Source organism: Amblyomma maculatum, chromosome 3, assembly GCF_055883805.1.
Source record: "Amblyomma maculatum isolate TAMU_Amacu chromosome 3, ASM5588380v1, whole genome shotgun sequence".
Lineage (NCBI taxonomy): Eukaryota > Metazoa > Arthropoda > Arachnida > Ixodida > Ixodidae > Amblyomma > Amblyomma maculatum.
The window spans coordinates 221,329,981-221,342,407 of NC_139346.1; the positions used below are offsets into that span (position 1 = coordinate 221,329,981).

Below are 12,427 nucleotides of genomic sequence, written 5' to 3' on the forward strand. Positions count from 1 at the left end.
TACGTCAGGCAGTAAGTGAAGATTCCGTTTGTCTGCCAATGGCTAATGTTAAAATTGAGGGGCCATTTGGCATACTAAGCACAGTAGCGGCTGTGTCGAAGGGTCTGCCCGAAGGCTACCCTTACCTTTTTTCAAACAGCTCGGAATCATTGTTAAATGTAAAGGGTTGTGGCTTCGCTGACACCGAAGCCCAAATGATGGCTTTAACTCTGGCTAAAGCACGACAACTTTCTCAGAAGTTGATCTACCAAGATCGGGAGAGTTCAACTGATGCCAGCAAATCAGTTAATCGTGAGGTAGTAGTGGAACAGGATAAAAAGGGACCTGAGAGGTCGGAACAAAGTGAGGCTGACCAAGCGCACACGTTACTGCGCAGTCAGCGTTCTAATGAGATGGAAAGTGAGTTACACACTTCTTTTGTCGCTCCTACTGCCCTGATCAGCTACTTGAGGCAAACAAAGAAAAGCTGAGGTCAGAGCAACCCGACTCTAAAGGTATTTAGTGGCGATTTGACTGAAAGAGTCTCGTCACAGAACATTTCTTTCCGAGAGAAGAACGGTCTTTTGTACAGGCATTATGAAGACAAACGAGGAAGGAAATTTGGTCAGTTGTTATGCAGGGAATTGCTGCATCTTTGCCACTACAATTCTTGGGCTGGACACCTTGGCATCAACAAAACAAAGGCAAGGTTGCTTCAGGAGTTCTACTGGCCGGGATGTTTCAGAGAAGTTAAGGGTTTGGTCCGAACGGGCGAGACTTGTCAGAAAGTGGGAAAATCCACAGTTAAGTGGAAGGCTCCAATGATGAGCGTATCGTTTAGTTCCGAGCCTTTCCACAGAGTTGTTGTGGGTGTTGTTGGACCGTTCCCGAGAACAAAACCAAGAAGAGCCAACTTGGTATACCCCTTGATATCGAATTGATATCCGAAATTCCTTTCACGTTTAAGCCATACCTGTCGTCTCCTAGGAAACTAGAAGTTGTGACGAAAGAGGTCGACAGAATGCTGTAACTCGGGGTGATTGAGGGAAGCAGCGATTGCTGCTCTCCATGTCTGCTCGTTGAACTTATCGGGAAGGAGCCACGACCTTGCGTGGATTATCGAAGGGACAAAATCTACCCGTTGCTCAAAATCGAGGAAGGTGTGGAGCTTCTAAGCGGGGCTATGTACATCTCCATGTTTGAATTGGTGAGATGCTATTGGCAGGTGCTTTTAACTGAAAGAGCCAACCACTATGCAGCATTCATCAGACTTTTCGGGATTTTTCAGCCCGTTACAATGTGTTTTGGTTTAAATGCCCCATCTTTTTCTAGACTGATGGATCTGTTACTCGAAGGTCTCAGTGACTTCGCGTTGCCTTATCTAGATGATGTGGCGGTATTTTTGAGAGACTGGGAGTCACACTTGGAACACGTCAGACAAGTGTTTGAGAGATTTAGGGCCGCAGGATTGACGCTTAAAGCAGAAAAGTGCCAGTTAGGCCGAGCGGTTTTCACTTACTTGGGACACGAAATAGGACGAGGAAAGCGTGAGCCCCTGAAAACTAAAGTGGCGGCTATCAGTGACGTTCCCATGTTGACAACCAATAAGGGCTTGAGATCTTTCCTCGGTATGACAGGTTACTACCAGCGTTACATCTATAATTATTCAGAAGTGGCCAGTCCACTTACAGATAGTCTGCGGAAGCAGGAGGCTGACGTTGTCAACTGGACGCGAGCCAGAGAGGAATCATTTCAAAAGTTGAAGGAAGCTTTGACTTCGCGGCCAGTGTTGGTCTCGACAGAATTTTCTCGACCCTTTATTCTCCAGTGCGATGCCAGCAACCGCGGCCAAGGTGTATTTTCCCAGACTGACAAAAACAACAAGGAGCATCCCGTGCTGTACCTCAGTCGGAAATTGACACCGCGAGAGGAAGGGTACAGCACCTCTGAAAAGGAATGTCTATGCATGGTATACTGTTATCTATTTTCGATGATCGGTATGACTTTGAAATATAGCTTGATTAGTACATGTTATGTCACTGTGAACGTGGAACTGTTCTATGCTTAACTTTGGTATTCCGCATAAAACCTCCGGGCACAAAGCTGATTGGTTTGGTTTGGCTTGTGGGGTTTAACGTCCTAAAGCGACTCAGGCTATGAGAGACGCCGTATTGGAGGACTCCGGAAATTTCTACCACCTGGGGTTCTTTAACGTGCACTGAAATCGCACAGCACACGGGCACAAAGCTGAGCAAATCCGTAGATACATAACATGGTCTGAAGTGACAAACAAATAAAATGGAACTCAACATGCAGATGGGAAAGGAAGGTTAGAGTGCAATAAAAATGCGAAGATCATTTCTAGTTGTCATATTTTTCCCGCGTGACAGTCAGCAAGCCCATGAAGAAAATAAAAACCTTCGGCGTCATCGGCGTTCAGGTTGACAGTTGCATGCCTCGCTGCCTGAAACATAGATGCCTCTGGCAGGTGGCAGTTGCAGGTGACATGACCACGCACTGACTGGTGGCCAGGTTTTCAGAGGTGACCAGACAAGGTGGCACGGTCAAATAAGTTGGAGCTGGCACATTGGCTGAATCAATTTATGTGGAAAGGGGGGATACAAATCGAGCAACGGGATGCAAATTGAATGCCTCGTTTGAAGGCTCACTACCCCGAAAATTGCTGGCTGGTGACATGCCACCTGGGAATAGATGATTCGGAATCAAGCATTAACTTTTATGGCAGTTTTGTTAACGTACATGACAACACAGTCGTGACCACCCTAGTGAAATATTGTGTTTAATATTCATACAGGAAATCGTATACAGGTTTAATGTACAGAACTCAGGATACAAGATTGTGGGCTATATCAGGAAATTCCTGTACTGCCCGTTAAAGAGACACTAAAGTGGGCCATTCAGAAGCTCTCTTGCTATATCCAAGGTACAAAATTCACAGTTGAGACCGATCGTTGCCCTTTGTTTTGGATGAAGCAGATGTCGGGCAAGAATGGCCGATTCCTGAGATGGAGCTTCATACTGCAGGAGCATAACTTCGACATAAAATACAAAAGGAAAGCGAGAACGGAAATGCAGATGGTTTGCGCAGAGGTTCTAAGCTGCGAGACGTTAAAAAAGCCTCTCAGAACTCTCGTTCAGTTTTGTGTTGTATTTTTTCATCTGATGCCGAGGGCCCAATACTTGGTCGGTGAGGACCAGCATGGTGCAAAATTTCAGTAAACAACGTCTGGCGGTCGTTCGTCGCTTGGGCACCAGCGACCAGAGGTTTCCGCGAATGTGTGCGTGCAAAGCGAGCACGAGTGTTGTGCTGTGTTCGCCTTCTCCCGACCCTGTATCTGGGGACGCAGCCTCGGCGAAGGACTTCATCCGGGGGAGGAGTCTGTTACGTTCCGAGTAGCTGGTGGCTGTGAACACTCTAATTCTTGAACAATGTGCTGCGAGCGCGTCAGCAGACCCTCCGCGCCACGGGGTGCCAGCGAGGGCGCGGTGCTCTCATTAGGAAGGAAAGCGTCCTGCTCGGACTTGACATGTTTATGAGGGTCACGAGGAGCAACCGTGACCTTCCCTTCTCCCCGAATTGGAACTCTGGGGTGGCCCCGGCTCGGCCACCCACGGACCATCGCTTTTTGGAACCGCGGCTGGGTCACGTGACCACGATGTTTGGAGTGCGGCCAGCAGCGGTGAAGAAGAGTCTTCCTCCAGCAGCAGACGAGAACGGCTGCTCGGGGAGCCCGCTACGCTTTAAGGGCCTGGGGCCCTCTTCCTTTCTTTGGGTCGCTTTTATCTAAATGTTTAGAACTTTCACGGAATCCGCAGCCCGTACCTCGCAATACCGCCTGCGATCTGCTCGCGGCTCCGAGGCTTGGAGCATTCGACGCCGATGGACCATCTTAAAGAACAAGGGCCGTTCTGCAGAAAATCCAGCTTCACCGCTCTCGACGTCGATGTTGAGCGAAACTTGCAGGCGTGGCTCTGGAAGGCACATGCTACGTGGCAATTGAATTGAATTGAATTGAAGTTTATTTGCATCATATAACATACAATGTGCACGTGACACTGGAAGCGCTGGGAAAAAGATGTCTCAAGGACACCTTGACGAAGCCCCGCGCTCCCATAGTGGCCTCACGCAACAGTGGCAGAACAGCTCTGTGACAAAAAAAAAATAAAAATGCAACAATAAAACAGCGATATCAGTATTAATGCATTACTGCGCAACAGGGTCAAACGGAAAGGATTAGGCGAAACTGGCCATATAACTGAAAACGTAGACAAACAATTCACAGAGAGTGCACACAACACGGCTAATAAATACCTTGGCAAACTGGGGCTTGTTGTTTCATAAGGGTGGGTGGTAGGAATCGAACCTTCCAGGACCCTTGCAATCGGAGTATAGACATGCTATTTACGCAGGAATATATCGGCTTGGTTAAGTGGGTCTTCGTGACCGCTCACGACTGTATGGCAAAGGGTATACGGTGAGCCAGCAGAGGCAATAGTTGATGAATTTGTGATTAATCGAGTTGCAAAGTGTATTCACGCGAAGTGCATGCTCAAGGGGGCCGCTGTCTCCTTCGTGTCATACCGTTCGAGGAGGAGCTGGAGTGCACCCCCTACTCTTCCTTTTTCTACATGTGAGTACCAAAGCTCATCCAAAGAGAGACATGACATGTGCCATCTGATAGTGTAAATAGGCAGGATAAAAAGATTGCAGCCATTCCTGATGCGCACACAGGATTTCGCATAACTTAAAAAAGAAGAAAGAAGGGTCGGAAATAAGGCCTTGACTGAAGCATGGCCTATCGCTCACAGCGTCGTAGCCCAAAGCCTATAACCAGAAGAGCAAGCATGCAGTTATGGGGGCACCTGCACTAGTGTTCCGGTATAAAGTAATACAACCTTCGCTGCTTTTCCGCGCCACCTGCCTGTGCTATCGGCGCGATGAGTATCCCAGCTCTGTAGAAGCCACGTGTGGCGTCCGTCTGCGACTCAACCAACTGGTGTGTGTGTGTGTGTGTGTGCGTGCGTGCGTGCGTGCGTGCACGCGCGCGCGCACGCATGTCAACAACAAGGCCTATGTTATCAGCCAAAAGAGAATCTCCAATGGTTTAATCGCAGTTTCGTGTCTTAATGGCTCATGCGGCTTATAGCAGCAGTTCTGAAGCCCAGAAGGACAATTGCAACACCATGGTGTGCAGGTTACCTGTATCGATTTTCACGTCAGTGCAAGAGCATGAATAAAGTAAGGTAGTACGTGAAACCGCGGTGGCTCCTTTGACAGGTCTTCGTATACCCGTGATAGTGACGTTTATTCAATTCATTTTAATTGCATGCGATCATGCATACAGCACGTATTTTATAAATACAATTAGAAGAGCTCAATTACAATGCGGCAAGGTAGATTTCAGGGAATCCATGTTTTATAGCCGCGACTGGGGAAATGAACCTGAGTTACGAAACACAAGCGTGCTAAGCAGCAGCGGATACATCACTCATAAGATAACTGAAGCAGTGAAAGCCGTCAACCTAACAGGCCGCCATGTGATACGCCTTCTGTATACCTGCCCAAAATTCATCATTTCATTCTTAATTGTTCCCGCACGGGGCATCTGTTGAAGCAGATGTTTGCGTGTCCTGTGCAGCGCCACGGACCCAGAGTATTCACGCGTAGCCGTGCGGGGTATCGGCGTGTCTGAGAAAAAGGGGATCCTGGTGGTTGAGCCGATGCCGAGTGTTTGAACCTTTAGGACCACTCGGCGGAGGCAGCACACCACTTTGGCTCATGCTTCCCGGCATCTCCGGCCTGACCCAATCAGGGGAAATCGGCCTTCTTTCAGGCGCCTATAGTTAACCTTTTGTGGCGAACCGCCCTTAGTTCTGCCATATTTGGTTATAGCTGGGGTGTACGACCGGCGTGGGCAGGACTTGTTCTCAAGTTCCTGTCCTGTCCCCTCGTTTGGCTGCACGGTGGGGTGACTGGTACCTTGGCCGAATAGCATACGCAATACATGGCTTCCTTTTCCGAAAACAAAACTGATCGCCTAAACAAAAGCGGTGCACCGAAGACATGAACATGACAAAACTCCTGCAAAAACCAAGTAAAGCTTCCACAAATACAACGTCGTGCGCTCCGAAGTAGAATAAACACCGACTCGAACATTGCCCCCATTCCTATTATCTAAATGCTTCCCAGACGTCCTTAGTCCAAGGTGCTTAAGCACAAAAAGCTAAATGGAGACCTAATGCTTGAACTAAACAACGAAACACAGTACACAAAGCTTACAAACCTCCACTCTATTGGGGACTGTGCTATGACCATCACCGCCCATGGATATTTGAATACCGCACGTGGTATATTCTCCGACAGTGGTTTATTCACATAAAAGAGAAAGAAATTCTAGAAGGCCTTGCTGAGCAAAACGTTTTAAATGTCCATAAATTAACATTCCGAAGAGACGTCAAAGAGATACCCACTAAACGCCTCATTTTCACATTGATCTCAAGCATACTACAAAAAAGATAGACGTTGAAAACATGAACGTTGAAGTCCGGTGTTATACACCGAACCACTGAAGGTGTTTTAACTGCCTACGATACGGCCGCAGATCCCAAAGTTACCAAGACCACAAAACATGTGCAAAATGTGCTTCCAGAGACCGCCAATCTGAAAGTGACGATGTCCCAGCGCCATACACACTGCGTGAACAGCGAGAGGGATCATCCCGCCTATACTACATTATGGCCAAGTTGGAACAAAAGAAAGGTCATCAGTATTAAAACAAAAAGAGCACTCCCGACAAAACTAACCCGTCAAAAAGTCCTGCTGCAGCATATTTCTTCCGCTCAAATGACAGCCGAGGGCGCGACATTATTGCTTGTAAATATTATGAATTATTATTAATAATTGCTTGTAACTAATTATTAACTGATGCGATCTGGGTGATTCTCGCTGTTATCGATATCTGCCAGTCCTTACCAGTGATTCTTGTTAACAGTCCCCGTATATTCAGCCCAACTCTAGTGTCTGGTCTCCCCTGCCTGTGTCCTTTGTGCGATTTTTGTCAGCTATTTTCGATCCTCGATGAGCAACCAATATCGACTGGCTCAAGTTGTGTCATTCATTTCATCCTCCTTATTCTCGTGCAGACCGAGCTAGTTAAGAAGAAGAAGCTGCTGGGAATCGCCGTGCTCAACATTGAGCAGGACGACCGCAGCGACTGCACCGAGGACAACTGGCCATACCTGCTGGGCGCTGTACAGCAAGCCCTGCACTAGGCAGGTGTCTGGAGCAACAGCACCTCGTCTCAGATAGCGAAAACTGCGGACGTATATATAATATGTATAACTAGCAGTATGACAAATGTTTCTCGCATGAAGGAAACCGGTAATATTGCTCTGGCGCCTGTAAAACAACGCGACAGAAACGTCAAAGAAAAATATCAGAAAGGTTGCTTTCGACATTTCTTTAGTTCACGTGTGGGCAGTCGCTTAAAGAAATGCAGTGTTGTGCTTAAGTTGTGTGAGACAAACTAAACGTATACTGATATGAGCAAAGTAAACTGAACCAAGGCATACCACGCAGCTGTCTTAAATTTTTTATTAAATAATAATTTTTCAATACAATAAATAAAGATTTTTTTTTGAATTTCTCTTAGAACTATACAAATTGCGACTGCGTAAAAAACTGCAAGAAAAATGCAAAAGGTTTATTATTTCAAATAAAATGATAACGCATATATCCGGTGCTATATCTGAATTTGCTAGCCCAGAGTGACCTTCGCTATAATAAAACCCAAAAGACATTGCAACACTGGAAAACTAGTACTTAGCTCACGCAATCCCGGGGCTGACCTAGATTTAACCACGTCAGGCAAATGAGAAGCACGCGAGAAAGCACATAACGTTTAATTTCGCTTTCGGTTTGAAGATAGGTTTGAAGATAAGGCTTCAGACAAAGATCAGCAAAATCGGTGACTGGGCACCTTAGCAGTAGCGCATTATATAATTTCAAAGCCGCTTAACGTACCTTAAGGCGGCAATGCGATAGCGTTGTGTTTGCATTTATAACACATGGATTGGCCGTCGATGAAACGTGTATAGGGCCGATACGTCCTATATTCTTTCAGTGCCCAGCAAAAGAACAAAATTAAAACGCCACCGTTAGCGATAGTACAAGGCGCCGTCGCATGGAGCGTGGCAGCAAGGTTCTTTAGGGTGCCTAGATTCCTGGCCGCCGCTCCGCTAGCACCAAGGTACCCTAGGGTTCTCGGTCACTCGTAGCGCGTTTGTCACTGTGTGCATACGTAGTGGAGTTTGTAATCGCATGCAATGAATGACTCTTTAAACACTGAGGTAGAAATCGGGCCAGGACATTCGAGGGTAAATGGCAGGGTCTAAAATTTGTTTCCCGCTTGCCAAAAGTTACAGCATGCGCGCACTTCTGTTTCCTGAAACTCGCCGTTATTGCGAGCATACCGCGCGCCCCACAAAAAATGTCCCGTCGTCGATCCTGATGAAAAGCCAGTTAGCCACCTCTCTTTTTTTTATTCGCTCCCCCCCCCCCCCTCATTAAGGCGTACTCGAATGTAGTCGCAGCGCTTGATGGCTCACTGCACACTAGCTAGCTTCCCGAGGCGATGTGATCTCAATTTATAGGGCACGCCGCGTCTGTCATTGATCAGGTGTGACGGAAACGTCTGGAACTGCCATCTCCGAGCAATGAGGAGAGGGTGAAGCTAATTTCGCGCAAGGGTACACACTCTCCAAGCCCTCCAGGCCATTCAGGCGTACCTGACATCCATCGAACTCGTGATTTCCCCATCTATAACGAATGCCATCTCTCATCTAAAGCGAATCCACACACAATCTTCCCCCTAACTATAGACCGTTTTATCATGGGCGCTGCCATTTTGTGTATGTGGCGCCATCTAGCGGCCGAGTTGTGAACAACCGCCATGCTGGTATGTGGGGTCCCATCCGCGGAACAGGCGACAAGTAGCGGAAATCGGCATTTTGGAGCTTTCACGTGCGAATTTTTGCTTTCTGAAAGTACCTAGCTGAAAGAAAAAAACGTTTTCAGTAGCAGCGAAGCTATTCGGTCAGAAATGACAAAAAAATTATGCTCCTGATCAGGTCGGCTGAAGGCTACAAGCCTGATTACAATTAGTGTGTACTTTTATGTTGCACAGAGAGGCGGTGGCGTACCACTGGCAGTGCTGGCAGCTTTCGATCTACTTTTTATTCTTAAATGATTTCTAGAGACGGCTTACCGTAACAATTTGAGGAAAGAAAGAAAGCGAATGTAGCCGTTTCATGACAAGTTTAGGAGCAATGCTAATCGCGCTAGATTTGTTGGGTCAACCGATCCTTCATATACTCTTTACTGCTTGAGCGCTACTGCGGAAGTTCCCACACCTCTCCTGGGGTTCTATTCTTAAGTATCCATTATCCATTTCGGATCCATTTACTCTACCCTGGCTACTTTTGTGGGTGACAATCAGGCTTCACTCGTTCAAGTGTCCACTACTAGGCAATCGGATTTCAGCATTGCCTACATGACTCGACCACATGTTTGCCGGTATGTGCGGGGAGTGGCGATGGCTTGTCAACAGCGGAAGCTGCTATCCTGCAATATCTCTGACTGGGCGTTAGTTGCGTTTGTCTGACGCTGCCGTCATGCTTACATTAAAATACAAGATGAAATGAACAAATGATACTCATGGAATAGGGATATTAAATTATGTCCCATAATGACCTCATCGAAAGTTGCTTTTGTCAACAATTATATAGTCCATCTTTCGTCGCAAGGTTTGCTTACTGCAAGCAATCGCTACTATTCCTATGATCATATTCCCATTTATTATCGGTAGCAAAATCTTACGAGATGCGTGTTCAAAAATATAAAAATCGTTTAGCGCTGTTTCACTAAATAAGTGACAACCAATTTATTAGTATATCGTTATCTTCAAGTGGGACAGGTTCTTTCATACTTGCATTAACCTCAGGTGACTGAATCGAAATAGTTCTTTACCTGGCGGCATCTCGTAAATACTTGCCGCAAGGAATATCATCCGCTTGTTGCCCAAAGTATGCCGCTGTTGCACGGGTATTCAGTTTTTCCGGTCCCTACTCTACAAACACAGTGTTTGGAACTCGCACGAAAGGCTGCCAAAGCGGGCTTGAAATTCAGAAGCTGCTCGTCTTCGCCCAATTGAGTGAGTTGCAAGTGGATTAGTGTAGAGCAACACACGCGCATAACACCGCTGTTAATCTTTTATCTTCTGTTTTTCATCTCCTTTTGGTTGTTATTTTTTTTTTGTTAACGCAAACAACTGAGTAAAAAAAAAAGATTGCGTTAACCGCGGCAGCTCTTAGCAGCTAAACTGCGGCCGGCGGAAATGAAACGATCAGGGAAATGAAGGAAAGAAAGAGGCGAAAGAATAAAGAACAGGGAAAGAAAGCACATCGCTCACATCAGCTAATCGGCTTAGATACTTTGCGGCTATTCAAGACACTCTGTGTGCAAAAGACTGCAACGTGTGCCCTTTCTCTGTAGAATGCCCTCCCGCCCCCGCTGCTATCCCCGCGTCCCCACAGACCAGACAGGAGGAGCCGCGCAGCGCGTTCCAGTTTGAGGCTATTTTCCTCCTCGCCGCGAAAACGGTCTATATGTGGCTACCGATTACCATGGATGAACTAGGTTTAACACCTTGGTCTCATCATCGTCCGCAATCTCACGTGGGCTCCCACCGTGAAAACCCTCTTGGCCAGGCTCAAGCCCACCAGCCACTCTATTCTGCATCCCCTCGCAGGAGGAAATGGCTGCAGCACTTTGACCCTGCGGATAACAAGCGATGGTCACATCCCTTCTCTTGTATGCCCTTACGCTGGTCAACCCGCGCACGGCACGGCTAAAGCTTCTGCACATCGCCTACCGCATCTTCTTCAGGAATTGCCTAGGTCTTCCTCGGATGTTATCCATTGCGGCCACTCATGCAGAGTCCGGCACATGGCCCCTTGTCTTTGCTCCTACTCCACTCTGGCCTTCACCACATTGACCGGCTACACAATGCCCCTGATGAGGCTGACCTTCTATCCCATCCCCAGCGAGTACCTGCTTCCAGGATGGGCCACGTCCACTGCCGCCATTCTGTACTTGTTGGCGACTGCCCACCGTATGCCATCGTCCCACCATCACCCATCCTCCCTCCCCTATATGTGAATGCTATCATCACAGGTTGCAGCACGTTTCGCACCCCTATGGCAGCCCTCTACCAGGCAGTCTCATCCATCATCGTAGAATACCTGGAAGACACGGTCCAGATCTTCACTGATGGTTCTGTCCTACCACACAGGACAAGCGACAGCAGCATGCACCATCCCTGCCTTGGGGCTAACAAGGACCTGCCGACCGTGTTTCCCAGCCATCTTCTGTTGAGCTGACAGGACTACACTTGGCCGCCGACCTCCTGTCTGTCCCTCATCCCAGCCAACCAGGCAGCTCTCATCCTCACGGACTCGAAGGCTGCCCTCCAACTCCTCCAATGCCTAGACGACAACAGACTGTCCACCTCGCTCCTGTGGGCCCGTCTCCTCTTATTCACGTGACGTCATTGCAGCATTACTGGCAACCATGGCACGCACAACGCAACATCGGAGAGGGGGAAAGAGAGGGCCTACAGCGAATCATGACATGGCGTCGGTGTCATCCGAGCTTTGGTTAGATGGCGTTGCAAACGGCGTCTGAAGTGTCCTACAACTGAACGGTGCGCAGCAAAGAGGAAGCCGGTAGACCAGCGCCGACGCGTCGGAAACATTTTTTATGCGCTTTTAGTTTCGAACAGCCCAACGTTATGGCGTCTGCACAATACAAGGTTGCCACAACTGCCGCCTTCTAAACCTGATAGTGAATAGGGTCTATACATTCGGGCAAACGTGCTGTCTAACATCTACAGTGAATATTTGGACCCCTAAACATTCCGGCGAACAAGAAGGCTCACAGACTGTCCAAGGCTGCCCATTAGGACCCCAGCCTCCCCACATCAGAGACCGACACTGCCACAGATTTCGCTGACCACACTATTCGGAACGGCCTTGCTGCCCTTCACCTGGACCCCAGGATCACTACGGGCGCCAGGGTCCACCGTCTCACAGAAGCTGGCTCGTGCTGACCAACGTCTCCTTCTCCGCTGACCGGTTGCTCTTGGACGGGGGCCTTCCGTCTCCACCGCCACGGACGTGCTCGTTCCCGGCGTGCTCCTCCTGCGGCGCAGATAAGAGCATTGATCATCATATCTGCTCCTGCCCATCCTTGGCCCAAACACGCCTGGCCCTCGAGGTCAACTTCCGTCACCTAGGCTTTCCCTTGTCCGCAGCCTCCCAGCTCCTTTTTACTGTCCGACACTTGCTGGCGCCTTTCCACACCTCCTGG

The 12,427-nt window shown here is 48.2% G+C and overlaps 1 protein-coding gene across 1 annotated transcript in view; it reads left to right on the top strand.

Annotated features, from left to right (window-relative positions):
- Positions 1-7,290, top strand: part of LOC146197762 (uncharacterized) — an 88,737-nt gene extending 81,447 nt beyond the window's left edge. The window contains exon 11 of the mRNA XM_084597235.1: positions 7,144-7,290. Coding sequence (XP_084453361.1) covers positions 7,144-7,272 — 129 coding nt within the window. The 3' untranslated portion in view covers positions 7,273-7,290. The remainder of the gene's footprint in view (positions 1-7,143) is intronic.
- Positions 7,291-12,427: the final 5,137 nt, after the last annotated feature.